The sequence below is a fragment of the Cucumis sativus genome, chromosome 2 (assembly GCF_000004075.3).
Source record: "Cucumis sativus cultivar 9930 chromosome 2, Cucumber_9930_V3, whole genome shotgun sequence".
Taxonomy (NCBI): Eukaryota; Viridiplantae; Streptophyta; class Magnoliopsida; order Cucurbitales; family Cucurbitaceae; genus Cucumis; species Cucumis sativus.
Genome location: NC_026656.2, coordinates 21,577,658 through 21,594,232, shown reverse-complemented (window position 1 = coordinate 21,594,232; position 16,575 = coordinate 21,577,658). Strand labels below are relative to the sequence as shown.

The 16,575-nt window shown below is 35.9% G+C and overlaps 3 protein-coding genes across 4 annotated transcripts; all 3 read right to left on the bottom strand.

The window, feature by feature from the left end:
• Positions 1 to 334: 334 nt before the first annotated feature.
• Positions 335 to 6,431, bottom strand: LOC101204040 (glutamate receptor 2.5). Of its 2 annotated transcripts, none has more exons than XM_031880620.1 (5): positions 6,017 to 6,431; positions 3,964 to 5,279; positions 2,720 to 3,029; positions 1,618 to 2,024; positions 335 to 1,055 (listed from the first exon to the last, which is right to left on the bottom strand). In XM_031880620.1, the coding sequence occupies exons 1-5, from the start codon at positions 6,306 to 6,308 to the stop codon at positions 624 to 626; spliced, it is 2,757 nt and encodes a 918-aa protein (XP_031736480.1). In that variant the 5' UTR covers positions 6,309 to 6,431; the 3' UTR covers positions 335 to 623. The 2 variants fall into 2 exon arrangements, with proteins under 2 accessions (XP_031736480.1, XP_011649856.1); XM_011651554.2 differs by having other exon boundaries at positions 2,720 to 3,032; positions 6,017 to 6,425.
• A 562-nt stretch (positions 6,432 to 6,993) lies between these two features.
• Positions 6,994 to 10,520, bottom strand: LOC101207087 (transcription initiation factor TFIID subunit 10). Its single transcript, XM_004138639.3, has 6 exons — positions 10,350 to 10,520; positions 10,171 to 10,235; positions 9,467 to 9,529; positions 8,163 to 8,220; positions 8,041 to 8,091; positions 6,994 to 7,549 (listed from the first exon to the last, which is right to left on the bottom strand). The coding sequence occupies exons 1-6, from the start codon at positions 10,440 to 10,442 to the stop codon at positions 7,469 to 7,471; spliced, it is 411 nt and encodes a 136-aa protein (XP_004138687.1). The 5' UTR covers positions 10,443 to 10,520; the 3' UTR covers positions 6,994 to 7,468.
• A 502-nt stretch (positions 10,521 to 11,022) lies between these two features.
• On the bottom strand, positions 11,023 to 16,009 carry LOC101207328 (uncharacterized protein At1g32220, chloroplastic). The gene is made up of 10 exons (XM_004138640.3): positions 15,666 to 16,009; positions 14,986 to 15,103; positions 14,805 to 14,893; positions 14,297 to 14,352; positions 14,157 to 14,212; positions 13,670 to 13,763; positions 12,880 to 12,959; positions 12,554 to 12,596; positions 12,200 to 12,291; positions 11,023 to 11,532 (listed from the first exon to the last, which is right to left on the bottom strand). Exons 1-10 carry the CDS (start codon positions 15,719 to 15,721, stop codon positions 11,353 to 11,355), a joined length of 864 nt encoding a protein of 287 aa, XP_004138688.1. The 5' UTR covers positions 15,722 to 16,009; the 3' UTR covers positions 11,023 to 11,352.
• Positions 16,010 to 16,575: the final 566 nt, after the last annotated feature.

Here is a 16,575-nt window from a genome sequence, read left to right as displayed (position 1 = left end):
CTAAGTGTAAGACTTTTCCTCAATGAAATACCTACAAATGAAGACTGCTCCAGTTCGAGTACTTAAGCTTCCCTCAGAGAATTTGTTTTTAAGTTGTAGTAGATGATTCACTAAAATATAGAGAACCACGGAAGCAGAAGCTTCTTAAAGTGACAGATTGACACCAAAAATCACTGCAAAGATTGACACCACAAATATTTTTCTTTTTGAACATTCATGACCCTACTGCTCAAAAGTGCCTTCAAAGTTGTAATCCTAAACTCATCAAAACACACTTGTAGGACACAACATGGGATAGGATGATAAACATCTTATATCGGACAACCACAACATATTTTAAAAATATATAGCAAACGCCAAATCTCTAACACTCAAATCATTTTCAATTGTTTATAAGACAGAAAAGCAAAATTTGACAAGTTCAAATATTTAATACCGGAGAATAACCCAATCTTCCCTTTCTCTGTGTAACGTCAACATAAAAACACAAATTACAAACAAATTTGAAGGTAAACAAAGAAATGATGAAACGTTTACCATCAAGATCAAAAGTAAATATATCATGATATAAACAATAAAATGTGCCATCTAAATCCCACCAAGAAGATATCCATTAGTATTACTCAATCTGCTCGAGGGTGATCATTATCTCGAATAAATAGAGGTTGTGGATGAACAGGAGCGCCATTTATGAATACCCTTCTTCTAAGTGGGTGAGCTCCTGCATCTCTATCCATGAATATTTTACCCAACTCCCTCAATCTTTCCCTAGTCGTCAAACGATTTTCATTCAACCACACGCCTTTCTGCTCGTACAGAAATTTGATGATGTAACAGATGACAGAAACTGCAGACACACATGCTACGATAACAAAAAGTGCCCAGAAGCTGCCAATGCTCAGACGTGTCGACGACAACTTCGAAGCATCCGATATCGAACATTCTTGCACCTTTTTAAACCATGCATTTTCAATTTCTCTCATTCTGTCACTTTCCGCCACCTCCAAGATCGCTCTTGAAATATCAGGTACTAATGGCGAACCTTTGGGGAAACCCTGCAAGAGAAAAAAATTGTTTCGAATTAGCAAAAGTTCAAACTTACATGAGTTTAGGCTCTGTTTGATCATTTTCTTTGGAACCATCATCATATCCCAACTCTAAAAATTTCATTCGATAAAAAAATATCCGTTAAAATGGAACTGGAGAGAAGCTCAAAAGTTCAATTACAGACAAAGGAAGGGCAAGGGCTAGAGTAAAGCCCCCTATAGAAAGGAGGAACAAAGAGGCAAAGAAAATAGATTACATAAAAGCTGCTAAATTAAGCGATATAGTGGTTGGGTTGTATCTCAGGAAGAGCCTATAGACCAAAAAGACCAACAACCTCAAAAGTAGTTTTAAAAAACTTTTACTTTTGAAATTTGATTAACAATTTTACTAGAAATGTTTTAAACTAAATAAGAAATCGTTATCAAACAGAGCTTACTCTTTTTAGTTTTCAAGACTTGAAACATGAAAGGTGACAATAATTACAGGCTTAACTTTTCAAGTTAATCGGAATACCAAACAGAGCGATAACTATTTATTCGTATTGTTTGGAGGGGAAGAAAAGAAACTTACAAAACCAAAGCCATCAGCTTTAAAAGTGGGTTCAGTGGTAGTATATTGTGAGCAGTACTTGGCGAGAAACAACTTGATGTAAGGATTTTCATCCATGGCAGCAGAAATTCCACCATTGGCGCTTCCTTTGGATAAAAGTTCGTGCATTTCTTCTGTAGTACGGTAAGTTTTGAGTTGGTCATCTTCAAACTTCAATGACTTGAGAATCTCATGGATAAAAGAACCAACTTTGTGCCCAATTTTTTCTCCATTTTTCTGCAGTTGATTGATATCAGTCACAGCCGGTTTGAACTCTTGAACCGTCAAATATGAGGCCAAACTAGCAGTGTAACTTTGTGTGATTATCAACACCACAAATAGCCATACTATCATCACAAACCTCGTCCAATTGTTCAATGTTATCTCCCCTATAAATCAAGAAAACTTTTGTTAAAAAGAAGTACAAATAAGAACACTTTTTTCACTCTCAATACTCACTTTTTCTCACTATTTCAAAAGTAACTTGGAGCCCAAATAAAAAGGAAAAGTACATTTTTGGCCCCTATGTTTTGGATCTAGTTTCTATTTAGTCACTATCAAAACATTACAATTTTAAGTCTAAGTTTTGAGTTCGATTACAATTCAGTTTCAATGTTTCAAAATGATATACTTTAGTGTGTAAACAAGGAATGCAAAATGTAACTTAACATCCCTACATACTATATATATTTGGTACTCCCTTTTTGTTACCTTGAATTTGGGGTCCCGCTCCTAGTAATGGCAAAATCTTAGATATTTCTGTGTATATGCATACATTATTGAGATATTTGTTTATACCTTCTACATAATTCTAGAAAGACTAATTTAGATATACTCCAAAAAATTTATAGAATAACTAGAGCTGTATTTACTTCTAAGTTTTTAACACTCAATCCCAAGGCACAACATTTGCTTAACCAAGCCCCACTCATCGCTTGTGCCTCAAACCTGATTTCTTAATTCCCTTCTTTAACTTTTCTAGTTCTAAATGAAGATTTTTTACTTGCACTTTTTGTATAGTGTGCTCTGTTATTGTGCTTTTGTTTTTGCGTAAAATGGTGCGGTTATGGTTGTTAGTACTTACGATGGGCAAAAACCATAGTGGAGAAAGAGTACCAAAGACTGGTAAAGACCTGATCCAATGGACTTCCACGAAACTCTTCATTGACTCGATGTTCCAAAGTCCAAACAACAAGTGCCATGACAAGGAAGAAACCGCCAGTGAGTGACCAGAGATGGCCTGTTAGAGGCTTTATGAAGACCCATGCATTGGTGTTCTTGGTACTCATTATTGGCACAACCATTGACACCCCTGACTCAGCAAATGGCAATGTGTAGTCAATATATCTTGACCTGTTTGCTCGGATTGTCAAGTCGCCCACCAAAGCATCAAACTTCTAATCACAGACAAAACAGCTTTTGAAATCAATAAGGATATAGATCTCGATCAATGTAGAAGAGGATGATCACTTAACGTTTGACATACTGAGTAGGTACGAAACGAAACTTGAATTAATTATTCTATATCTAATTGAATAGGTTAGAGTAACACACCCTAGGCTCAAGACTTGAATCCCAAATGGAGTAAGCGAAAAACCACTTCTAATAATACATGTCAATGTAATGTGTAATGCCCAGATTTAGGACTCGAAATAAATTTAGATCCAACACCTGGCATCCCATCGTTTTTTCCAGTATCCACTATCATTATTAAATGTAATTTGTAATTTCCTATTAGTCGTTTGAGTTCTTCAATGTGACTACTAGGAAATATGCGGAGATTCTAGGATTATGAAATTTTCTGGAAAGGATTTCTCTCATTAACTAGGTATCTCTAGACTTTTCTATTAACACCTATAAATAGAGGTTGATCTCTAGTACACACCTTGTACGTAAGTAAGCAAGTAAACTATGCAAAATGCCAAAACACTAAATAGTAAAAATTTCTTCATATTTTCTTTTCATTCTAAACTCTAGCCAAAATTTCCTTCGTTGCATCCAGCTACGTAGTTACACGATCTATGCTTATATTTAGCTACTTACAAAGACTGTCGTCGAACCAACAAGCATGTTTTGTCCTCACTAAAGTAATTTCACCCAACATATGATCCGCTACAAACCGAGCATGCTCAACTTTTGAGATCACAATCATAAGCAGCTTAAAATTAATAAATATGACGTAACTAGCTCATAAGGGATGCAGAAGAATATAGAAAACATCAATTACAAAGGCCTCTCTACTTCCATCATATACATGGAGAGAACATCTTGATCAAATGACTAAATTTAAACTTTTAAAATCATAACTAGGCAAAAAAAAATACTAACCCCATAATAGATTTGATCAACCAAGTCATTGTAGGTGCCACCTGACTCCGCCGCAGATTTATGGAAAGGAATAAGCTCATAAGCAACAGCATAAGGCAAAGCTTCAATCACAGCCTTAAACACGTCTATACAATAACCACTCACTTTCGTTTCATTGGTCACAGGATCACGAACCACACTCACAAATTCCCAAAATCCATCCTTTACCGGAACCACCACCCTTAGCTTCTTCTCATTCGTTGGAATCTCCCACCCTTCGGGCGGAACCCCCGAATCCCCGCCGCCCCATATGATCGTTCTCAGCCCATCTCTCCCTCTTTCCAATTCCGTCCTCAGCTCACTTTCCGGCGACCAAAACCCCACATTCCTTCTCCCATTCCCAATCACATTCACTATCTCAAAAATTTCCGAATCCAATTGCCCATTTTTCACACTAAATTCTCCCGCCAAACCCTTGAATTTAACCTTCGAAAACGCAACACGCAGCTTCTCACCGTTCTGATTCGCACCAAGGTTGTATAAATAGTTCAAAGTTGTAAAATTGGTTTGGCTGTACTTAAGGTTGTCGGTCCCAGCTTTTTCCACTGCAATGGCTAAGGCCCAGGCCGCATCATAGGCCCATAATGCAAAAACGTCCAGCGCAGGAGCGTCTCCCATTTTTGGATAATACCTAAGAAATCTCTTTCTCCAATCACGTTCAAAAGATTCAAGCTTTTCAGTTCTAGGGACGTAAGTTTTTAGTCCAATAACTCCTTGCATTGACTCAAAAGTTGAAGGCTTTATTGACTCCAACATATTTGTAACACTATCCGTTATTATCCAAACATACTCTTTTTTCATCATTCCGATTTGTTTTGCTTTCATGAAAATACGAGAGGCAAGGTCAGGTAACATGTGTACCACAAACACTCGCGTCTGCATTGTCATTAATTTGTAAAGTTCACTTGTGAGATGATCGTCGGTTACATCCGGGGAAATGATGCTTTGATAAGGTACGTGAGTATTGACTTCTTGGAGCGCGTTGATGAGATAAGGGATGATGCCATCGCCGAACTCGTTGTCGACATAGATGGGGACGACGTTTCTCCATTTGAAGGTTTTGACGATGGCTCCGATGGCTTTAACTTGAGAGGAATCATCTTGGGCAACACGAAAGAAGAAAGGGCTGCGGTGAGAAGTGAGAGAAGGTCGTGTGGCTGAAAATGAGATGATGGGAACATGTGCTTTGTCTCCAATGTCGATCATGAAGTTGGCTTGCATTGAGCTTGTTGGACCTATAATGGCTTGCACCTCCTCTTTCTTTATCAATTCTAGAGCTGCTCCATAAAAATATAATCGTAAGATGTAAGTTTGTTGAGACTTAATGAGGAAGGAAAAAGGAGAGAAACTTTATGGTTGATGATTATTTCTCATTTTGATTTTAGGATATCTACTTCTAGTTATGAGTTTCCTTGTTTGTCAGGCTGAATACAGTTTTTTGAAAACTTACTCAAATAATTATTTCTTAAGAAAACTGACTAAGAATTCGAATGTTTTTAATTAAGAAATGTGAAATCTTTAACAATAAGAAAAATGGGAAGAAACAAGAAACATTTTGAAAAACAATTAAGAACCACAAGTTAAGTAAACCAAATCTAAAAGAAGTAATTTTTTAAAGTTTCATTCTTTTATTAAAATTTTACTATGAATTCAAGGTTTTCAAAAAGAAAAAGAAAAAAACTTGGATGCAATTCAGCTTCCGAATAAGCATACCCATGCAACTAATGTTTCATGAAGAGAAGCCTAATTTTCTAAAAAGAAACGCTAAGGATTGGACTTTAAACTTTGGGTTTTAGAAGAAAAAAAACATTACAAAGTCTTAATTAGGATTTACTAAATTCAATTTAGTGACCCACCCATTTTAAAATTTGTACTGATTGATAAAATTCCATAAATAGTTCTTGGACTATTAGTTCAAATTTTATTAAACCATACAAACTTTAATGTTAATTTTCTATAGAGATTAAATTTGAAATTTAACCCCAACAAAACAAAAGGAAAAGGAAAAAAGAACCTGCAGCAGCTGCATCAACAACGGTACCATTGGAGTCCATGGGCTTAAGAACCACTCTTGTCTTAAAATGACTCCGAGAAGCGTAAAAATCTGAGAGAGCCATTGAGATGCAACTCAAATCCACCTTCCCATAATCATCCGAATCCAAAACTACACCCACCTTCACTTTCAATGCCCCCGTCGCCTTCTCCTTCTCCTCCTCCTCCTCCTTCGCTGCCACCGTCGCCGTTGCCAACAAGAGCATCATCAACAACACCCAAGAACCACTTTTCATACCCTTTCGTCTCCTCATAATCACTCCTAAAAGAAAAGCCAACAAATCGATGCAATTACATCAAAGGCTGGACAACTTCATTCCCACTATTTTGATGAATTTGATCATTTTATGTATAGTTTGTGTTTCCATAATCTGTACCATAGACCAAACCAAAACTCGCACTTGTCATGGGCAATGAATACAATAGGTGTACATTTTATTTATTAAGAATGAAAAAAATAATCTAGGCTCAACTTGCCAATAATCTAAGCTCAAGTTTTAGACTATTGGCTGATAAAACTATATTTTCTCTTTCTCTCTCTCTCCCTCACATATAGTATTTCAGTGACTTTTCTTTATAAATTTCAACAACCAGGAAAAATGTAGAAATTCTTATGAATTTGAAAGAGATTCAAATTGACTTTCTTGGGCATATATTAGTTATTTATAAGTCAACACGAAACTAAGACAAAATCTTCTTAATTTATATTATCACAATTCAGCATCGTTGCTGAAGATAACAGGGTCCAAACTTGGGCACTTTCATAGTATTATAAGAACAATTCAAATCCTAACCATGTATTATATATATAATCCAACTTGGCAACTACGAATTCATATAAATTAAATTGAGGAAAGACTTTGGAGATGTCCATATCAGTTTATTCTGAGGGTATTGAATTGTTCAAAATTGGCGATGGAAAGATTAAACAAAGAACCATTTTGTCATAAACCTGGCAAGTGAATTGTATATGCCATTCAGAATCAACAGAAAAGTCGTAGTCAGAAACAAATGAAAATAAACTGAAGTTGAAATCTACAGAAAATGCGTTCTGGTCACTGACAGATGTGGATCAGCCATCAATACACAACCTTGTACGAACAAGAATGATGTTACGATTTTCATTATGCACAGTTTCATTCAATAGACAAGTAGAAAATGCCGAACATATCTACCGCTTTGACAGTTCAAAAAGGTTGAGGCCTTGCTATGTAAAGTAGGAAAACACAGCTACTTAATTTTGATTTTCAAAGCAATGCCATAATGTACAACATGACTCATGATGACTGCATGGCAGGGACTAAATTTAGCTGCAGAGTCAGCCAGAAATACTCCAACCCTGAACGCTATCCATCAGTAATTCAGTATATTCACGACATAAACAACGATGAGACATTTTAACCGTTACTCCAACTCATTCCTCTCTGGAAGTAGAATCCACTCCCGTTGAAGGGCTATCAGCAAAGTATTCTTGATGTTTCACATTGACGCCATACTGTTCATCAAGTACCAACAAGGCGGTTAGTTATGGATAAGCGACTAGATTACCAAGTGTCTATGTTCAAAACGTAATCATTTCCAAAGTGATGGTCATAAAATGAGAACATGCACATTAAAGATTCCCTGCCGAGTGGAAACTGTATTATAATGTTGAGGATGTGCATCATACAATTAGAAAAACTAAAAATCACAAATTCTATAAAAGATTACATCCTGACACGAATTTATTACACAAACAAGGCAGACAAACTTTATGATAGATCACCACTCTTACAAGAACTCCCCGCCCCCGGCCAGCATCAACTTTGAAGCCTTAAGTGACATCGATAATTTCACACAACCTACCCATAATCAACCCCCCTAGTACCACCTAAAAATGAGAGTATATGACAAAATGAAACTAATGATCTCTTATATCTGCGGCATATGAATCAACCATAGCAAGCACAAGAGCTTGATGACAAGTAAATAACATTTCGAGCTTACCTCACGAAGTGCCTTTGAAAGATCATCCATAGTCAATATTAAGCGCTTATCCTGAACCAGTATAATGTTAGACTGGCCAAATAATTTATCAATCAAGAGACCCTGAGTTACAAAAAATGCACCTTTTGTTGTTTATCCCTTTTGTCTTTCACTACTGCTGCCTGTCTTGCCTTACAATGCCTACATTGCACAAGAAAATAAGTTTTTTTTAATCAGATATTGAAATTTTATTGAGAAAAATGGCATACAAAAAAAAGGAACAAACAAAAACGTAGGCCACAAAATATGAGGCCAACTAAAGAAAGCAATCAAGAAAAATATTGATTTTAACATAAATAAATAAGAATAAGAACATATTTTCTTTAAAAAAATCCTTAATAGGTTGTGTGAGAGTGAATCAACTCAATAAAACAAATCAAATCAGTCAACAAACAAAAATTTAATAGGTGCATGAGGGCAGCTGTAGAGGATTACTAAGAGTGATTTGTTCCTCTAATAACTGTTTGTTATATTGTGCTAATCATTAAATATACAGTGAGAAAGGTCCAGTAAGTCTCTTCTTAAAATCCTGATAATCTTGACAAGTAAAATTGTACATTCAGCTGTGAGGTTCATAATTTCCATGGTAAATTTAGGAGTACCAATCTTTTAGGGGAGATTGGTGAAAGTCTTGTTCTCGAAGGGTGGGAGACCAGCATTTTCCAAGCTCTTCAAAGACAGAGCTGAAAGAAGTTCCAATAAAGGGAATTGATTATTGACTAACCTTTGAAAGATAAGGAGATTAACCCCAATTCGTTGATGAAGAATAACGTGACCAAGGAAACCACTATTACAACTTTCAGTAAGGCCATTTGGGATGACCGTCGAAATAGAAGTACTTAGAGATGAGTCGCACACTTTGGATCAAGCCATTTTACTACTGCCCACAACCAGGCAAATCTTCATGTCTTGCTCAGGCTGAAAACTTTTAAGTGTAGTAAACTCTCGAAACCTAGCCTTTAGTGGTGTGGGATCCCTATCTATTTTCTATCCTTGTTAAGAATATCTTATTCCTTGGAGCAGAGGAGAAAGGATTGTAAACGATTTTTTTGGAAAAAAATTTCAGTAGGAATAAGGGTCTCATCTTTGGAAGTGAGAGACAGCTATCACATGCCATGCAATAACCGCTGTGTATTAGGGCCTTTCTTTATGCTTTAAGAGAAAAGAGCTAAGTGGTTGATTTGTCAGTCGTGCTCGTAAAACAATCAAAAGGAATATTCTGTAGCATAGCATTGTTTTCAGAAAATTCGTCCTCAAACTCAGTCAAATTATGAAATTAAAAAGAAGAGTTTGCAACTCAAGCTCTTTTTTATAAGGTCTCCAACCAAGTAATGACCATATCCTACTAGCACTTCATAGGAAAAATGGGGGAAGAAAGAAAGCATACTGGAGAGCATCACTTGCAACATCCGCAACGAACTTCTGTGTGGCAACAGCGACAAGCCTGATCCTACAAAAATGAAGCCCTATAAGAACAATGTAAACTGATTTTCACAAAAAAAACAGAAATTCCAGTATCTAATTACAAACATCACATATCATCGTGAAAGCATTTAAAGCTAATAAAAACTGGGTATCACTTTGCCTTAAACCACAATAATCATATCAAATGACTAATATCTTCTCCGTTTTTCAAAATTCGGGTGGAAAAAGTAGAAAATGAAGCGGTAGAAAAGAGAAGAAGAATCGTTAGAGAAGAACAGTGATTTATTTATTTTTATTTTTTAAAAAAAAAAATGCTCCTTCAGTCTCATCCTCTGTTCATAGAGATTGAGCAATGTACAGGCAACTTCTCAACAAAAAAAAAAAAAAAATCAGCAACTATGACGAACATGGTCTCTTTAAAAGAAAAAAAACACAAAATAAGAAATTCCTTAATTAAGCTTCACTTCGATCGATTTCAACCGTCAAGAACCAACCAATTGAATGAAAAACTCTCCAAGTACGATCAAATTGTGAAAAGAAAGCAGAACCACTAAAAACATTAAGAGAAAGATATACCCATCTCATCTATCGGTCGAAAACCCGCGTTTTTGGACCTAGGGTTTTGATGAACAAAAATATATAAAAACCAAACAAAAAGGTACCTACAATCGAACGTCGGGACACTGAAATCCACTCTTTCCTAAGTAATGCTCCACCAACTCATCGGGAATCTGTAAAACGATAGCCCCAAAAAAAACCAACAGCGGCATGATTTGAACTTGCAGATAAACGAGTGGAGAGAGAGAAGCGAACTGGGGTTAAGAAGCATGGAAAATAGATCTTACAGTGGGAGTATACTCCATTAGAGAAGCTAAGAACTCGGATAGCGCTGCGTCATCGTCGTGCCTGCTCCCTGTCGCTTGTTGGTTATGGTTCATCTTCTTCTTGCTCTTCTTCTCCGTTATATTTTTCCCTCTCTTCGAAATCAAGCTCGTTTGAAAGGTAATTGTCCTCTATATATATATATATATAGACTACCCATTGGCCTACGTGGCTCTCTATTACTCATCCACTTAAGCATTTATTTTCTGACTAGGTACACGTACCACATCCCATAATTTGAAGTTAATTTTTTAAATAACATTTTTCTCTAAATTCAACCCTTCTAATTTAGTTTTTGAATTAAAGAAAGATATCAATTTAAAGTTGTATGCATGCAATCTATATCTTTTTTACTCTATCATACCTTGAGTACTTCGTATTCAACTTATTCAATATTCTTTTTATTACCATCAGAATTCTTTTTATTACCATCAGATGAGTAGAAATCACTTACATTTATTGATTAACTAAGCACATGTCAATATTAGTGATAATACTTAACTTAAATCTGTGTTAAAGTCATGTCAATGTCAAATAGCGTAGGTAAAGGACGAGTCCTTAAAACATACATTTATCATTTTTCTCATTTGTTGATGATGTGGTAATAAATATATTTTGATAAAGTCCAACACAGGATAGAACGAAACACCATATTAGCATAATGGACAGTTAAATTGAGTTTCTGAAAGAACTACCCATTCAGGACACTTCTTCCCCTACAAAATTACAAAGGGAAGGGGCCAAAAGAAGATGGCTTATCAAATGAATTTGCAGATCTCTGCATGATATTATTGGCACCAGATACAAGAAAATGAACCGTCTTTCATCTTCAACCCACTACACAAACTGTCAAGTAAATCCCATCGAGTGAGAAGACACAACCAACATTTTAGATTTGGATTTTCTCTAATATATTTATATATGTCATAAGGACAGAAAATATTCGTGCCTAGTCTCTTATCAAATCTATTTCGACTTGTGTTGACTGTATCTTTGTATACCATAGATGTCGATGATGCCGGGAGGAAAGACAGGATCTGTTGCTGCCCGAACAGAAACCCTTGCCACCGATGTCACACTTACCGGAGGAGTAAATAGGGGACCAACGAGTGGTAGCTGGTGTAGTGGTTTGGCATGTTGAAGAACCTGCAGGGAAATATTTTTATATCATTATATTTGAAAAAGATCAGGAATGCAAGGACTGGTTTTTGTTACCAAATTTCGATGTTTCGTTACGTCCTTCGTAAAATGTAAATTTAATAGCAAGAAAATGACGTTGAGACACGCTATAATTGATTCAGATTAAGAGAAAAATGTCCCATAGCCAAGATCCAGTTTACTAGTCCAGAAAACAATATAGCCAGAAGTAGAAACAAAAAGGGTTTGTCACTTCAGTAATTGTAACGAGTCACAAGAAACATTATTCTAAGCAAGCATACAAACATTTGATTTGTAGCCAAGTTATACGAACAAAAGTATGTTTTTAGAAACTACTGCTTGGGTTTTAAAAATGCCCCTACAAAGTAGACAAGAAAACAAGATAAATTATAAGTAGATATAGTGTTTGTAGGCTTGATTATCCTAGCGCAAAAGACAAAACAATTATTCCAATGGAGCCTTGGAGAGCAAAAGACAAAACAATTATCCAATGGAGCCTTAGAGAGCTCACTTAATTGTGGTTTTTGTATGTTTAAACTAATAAGACAGTAAGAAGTAAAAGAAATTAGAAGTATGATCAATTTTAGGAACTGGGAACTCTGGCTGATGTTCATGGCATACGAGAAAGAGAACAAACGAAGAAACCACAAGTTACCATTTCCAAAGGAGAACCAATTATTCCCAGAGGCAACTTCATGCTCCCAACATGACGGGTCCCATAAATAAACCCCGGCCTCAAAATCACTCCTGAAATGTACATTAAAAAATGCTTTATTTTCCACTTATTTGCTAATTATAAAAGACAGGATATTTCAGAAAAGAAAAACAGGTACACAAAACCCAAAAAGCAAGATCCCTTGCTAGCGGAGTATGCATTCATCTTGATCAGTTAAGTGAAAGAGTATTGGGAGTATACATACATTTTACGAATTAAAGGCAAAACAGAACTGCACAAGCATAAATGGAAGTGAAGAACTTGATGGTACCATTGATAGATTAAAGATCTAACCTCCATAAGGAAACTTAGTGAGGAGTTCTGTCTCAGCTGCTCGCTACACAAACCAAAACACAGATTTTGCATGAGCTACACTATCCAAATATACATGAATGTGAAGAGGGGAAAAAAAAAGGATTGGTATCACCCGGTCACCCCCCACCCCCACATTTGTGGTGGAAGTTACATTAATTGTTTCATCCATCTATTCTCAACGTTTTTCCTTAAGAAAACCCCAACCATAATTTGATTTGATCAAGAAGGGCATTGATATTAAGTGTCCAAGAGGTAAGATCTTGATTAATTAACAACACTTGGAATGAAGGGAATAGAAACACTACCTTTCCCTCATAATATCCTTGTAGCAAGTAATTAGCCAAGCCAAAATCAGCCGCAGAGATATAGACAAATCTCTTCACACCTGTGACCCATTCATATTACCTTGTTAAGAGTCCATAAGTATAGCTAAATATTAAATTCACTACAATCATTTGACAAAATTTTGAAGTTAAAAAATATGATGGGTATTCTATTAGAATTATATAAGGATATATTAGAAATTAGCAAGGAAGTTGGATATGGAATTTTGGTTATAAATAGAGGATAGGGAGACAAACAGCAATATTTTAGTGAGTGATTTAAGGGTTGAAAGAATTCTTAAGAGAGGGAGTTTCCAAGAACCTCGAACTCTTGGTTTATCTTGTAATTTCATTATTGTTTTATCTTTTAATATATTTTGGTTCTGTTAAAATAATTGGAAGGATCCAAAAACTAGACTAATGGGATGGAGAACAAAACATTTAGTTAGGGTAAAAAAAAACCCATGGCACAAGAAAGAAAAGGATAGTTGTAAATTCTAAAAGAAAAACACAAGCATTAGATATATCTGTATCAGAATTATAAGTACAGTGATATCGGCATAACAATAAAAATAACATAGCATGCAATGCATATCAATGGAGACCTGTGAAATATAGAAAATTAATGGGTTAAGGAAGTGTGTTTAAACATTGACGGGTGAGCTGCTATCAAAGCAATGAAAGATTTGAAGTTTTGAGCGGAAACAGACGAGCCTGGCCTACATAAGTTCAGTTTACTTACACAAAATTTATGACAACATAAAAACTGCACCTTTATCAGAAGCAACTCTGATTGCATTGATATTTGCCGTCCCATTAATCTTGTACATTTGAGAATTAGAGCCAAAACCACCAATGCAAGAGATCTGGAAATATAAAACTAAAATTTACCCGAATTTGTGAACAAGAGAATCCTCCCCAAAGTAATCCACAGCACAAGTATGAGAAATTAATTGGCAGGAGTACGAAATGCTATATTTACAGAAACAAAAAATGCTATATACAAGTCGAGAATCCTCCCTTAACTAGATGCTACTTAATACTAGTTTAGTTGTGTTCATAAATAAGTTAATTTCCTAACACAACTGAGAATAATGGCTTCCAGGAGTCTTGCGAGAGTATCCTGACAGTTAATCAGGAAATATGCAAATAGAACCCAACCATTCAACTTATCTGTAGATTAGTGTGTACACAATAATGTTGTAATCAATTTGTATTTTAATCATTAGGTACAGACAAAGAGGTAGAGGACTACATACAACAGCTGTAACGCCGTCAAAAGCTTCACTCAATGAATCAGGTGAAAGAAGGTTTCCTGGCAATGGGAAAAAGAGTTGAGGCATTATCATTAAGTACCCCACAAATATGACAATAATTAACAGCTTAACCGGAATCAAACCTTGATGCCAAATTACATTGTTAGCCCAAGAATCACGTATTGATGATCTTCCCGACCTGACAATAATAGCGAAATGCAATAATTGTAATTTCAGAATAGAGCTTCGAACACTAGGGAACCGAACAAAGATGTTGAAGTTATCATTCATTAAACAGAAAATGGGAACTCAAATCATATTTCCTTATCTACAATCCTGTTTGTTCCTGCAGTATTCCTCCTGTACATTAAATGAAAAGCACTACAACTGATGGAGAAAATAATGATTTGCAAGGCAGCATATGCCGCTGTGGTTTCCAAAAAAAAGGTTCTTAGTGGTTCATAGTGGTTCTTAGCTGATCCTTTCGTGCTTTCCATGTTAGCATTTATTAAAACTAAAATGTACCAAGTACAAACAGTTCACTTGATAAGGAAAAAGAAATACAGATTTACATTATCACTTAAGAACGTAGATCTTACTCAAAAAATTCTATGTGACACTTAAGGCAAGTGTTCTTGCTCAGAAACATACCTACTAAGGCTAGCAACTGTAAGACCACGATTTAGAGCTTCTTGACAGATATGAGAGCCCACAAATCCATTTCCACCCAACACCAGCAGCTGATCAAATGCACACACCAGGGATATAACAGAGATCAAAGTCAAAGATATAGACAGAATAACGAAAAACCCCTAGCCTTCATTTCATATACCTTCTCAGTTGGAGGCGGGGGAACATTAACTGTTTCAGCTTCCTCAACCTTAAACGGTTCATCGATCTTATTAGAATCTGTTGAAAATGGTCTTCCACCCCGAGAAGCAGCCATCGTACTACACAATATAGTTAAGAAACACATTTAGTCAAAAGAGCTACAATTGGTTCATAAATTATTCTCGACACATCGGGATTTAAAAAAAAACAAACTCGATTAAGCAGGAGGTAGTGGGGTCTGAATAATATTGGGGGAAAATGCGATCACATTGTTCTCAATTCTGTCTCTATTGAGTAGTGAGATCGTAACTGACTAACAATAAACTGAACATCCCTACAGTCAAAATAATCCAAGTTTATAATTATCGAGGAAATATTTTCGCTTCGGATTGCAACAACAGTGGGCAGTTCGACAATGCGACAACACTTCTGAAAAAAAAACCCGACTCGCCAACAAGTCTAAAACCTCGAAATGAAATTCGAATAACAAACCACCACGATCCCCCCGTTGCAGCATTCTTCCGGAGCTAATCGACAGTAACGAACAAAATTAACCTCATATAAAGAACGGAAGGCACAGCAGAAACTCGGTGAAACCCAAACAACGAACATGTAATCAATATAAATAACAATCCGCCATTCTAAAACAAAATTGAGTGTGGTAAAATGAAATGAACTCACTACAACTTAGGAAACGATGATCTCGAATGGATCAACCGCGAAAGAGTGGAACTCATATCCGATTAAACTGTGAGCAATTCCTTGTCCGAAAGTTGTATTTGTACCTACGAACGAATTCTCTCTAAATGTGTGTGGGTTTGGGTGGGACGAGGAAGAACGATTGATGAAGCAGAGGAGTTTAGGTTGTGAAGTTTTTGAGCAGAGGAAATTGGGGGAGAGGAGAGTGAGGAACGTGGCGCGCAATGGTTGCGACAGGTTTGAGGCCTTGTGGCTCGATGTGAGCCTGTAGATTCTTGGCGGGACGGAAGAATCTAGTAACCCCAACACACGCTATTCCCTTTTTCTATATTCGTTTTCAACCGTCGGATTTCTTAATGGATGGAAGGACGAAAAACTGGAAACGTCGGGAATTCATTTCCGGCCTCTCAAGTTTTGTTGACTTATAACTCAACCCATGTAAAGCAGCCAACATCATTAACTCAACTCCACCTATATAGTTTTTTGTATTAAAAAATCTCCTACAAAACAAAGAGTTCTTATAAGTATAGTATAATTTTAAGTTTAAATAAATCCATATAACCCTCTTGAAAAAAGAAGTTATGAAAACAGAATAATTTTGCTTTGAATTTTCTGACTGAGTTTTGTATCAAATATAATGGACCAATATATCGTACTAGAGGACCTACCACACAACAAAATCGAGCCCATTGATGCAAAACAGGCCCATTCGTCTAACACGGCCCATCCCTAAAAGTATAACACCTTGTTATAACTTAAAACCATATGTTATAATTTTCAGAAAAAAAAAAAAAAAGTAAAGTAAAGTAAAGTAAATCCAATAATCCATTCAGATATTTGAATAAAGTTTGTACTTTTTTTTCCAAGGGATTTAAGTTATTTTTCATCCTAT

What these genes read in the sequence shown, in the direction of transcription:
- LOC101207328 (XM_004138640.3), bottom strand. Translation starts at nt 15,721, where the DNA reads ATGAGTTCCACTCTTTCGCGGTTGATCCATTCGAGATCATCGTTTCCT. An exon ending in CAGAGTTGCTTCTGATAAAG is followed by an intron (nt 12,960 to 13,669) that starts GTGCAGTTTTTA and finishes AATGGGTCACAG; the next exon opens with GTGTGAAGAGATTTGTCTAT. An exon ending in CACTAAGTTTCCTTATGGAG is followed by an intron (nt 12,292 to 12,553) that starts GTTAGATCTTTA and finishes TGTACATTTCAG; the next exon opens with GAGTGATTTTGAGGCCGGGG.
- LOC101204040 (XM_011651554.2), bottom strand. Translation starts at nt 6,308, where the DNA reads ATGAGGAGACGAAAGGGTATGAAAAGTGGTTCTTGGGTGTTGTTGATG. An exon ending in TGTTGATGCAGCTGCTGCAG is followed by an intron (nt 5,280 to 6,016) that starts GTTCTTTTTTCC and finishes TTTATGGAGCAG; the next exon opens with CTCTAGAATTGATAAAGAAA. An exon ending in TTGATCAAATCTATTATGGG is followed by an intron (nt 3,033 to 3,963) that starts GTTAGTATTTTT and finishes GTCTGTGATTAG; the next exon opens with AAGTTTGATGCTTTGGTGGG.
- LOC101207087 (XM_004138639.3), bottom strand. Translation starts at nt 10,442, where the DNA reads ATGAACCATAACCAACAAGCGACAGGGAGCAGGCACGACGATGACGCA. An exon ending in TAATGGAGTATACTCCCACT is followed by an intron (nt 10,236 to 10,349) that starts GTAAGATCTATT and finishes ATCGTTTTACAG; the next exon opens with ATTCCCGATGAGTTGGTGGA. An exon ending in AAAGGGATAAACAACAAAAG is followed by an intron (nt 8,092 to 8,162) that starts GTGCATTTTTTG and finishes ATACTGGTTCAG; the next exon opens with GATAAGCGCTTAATATTGAC.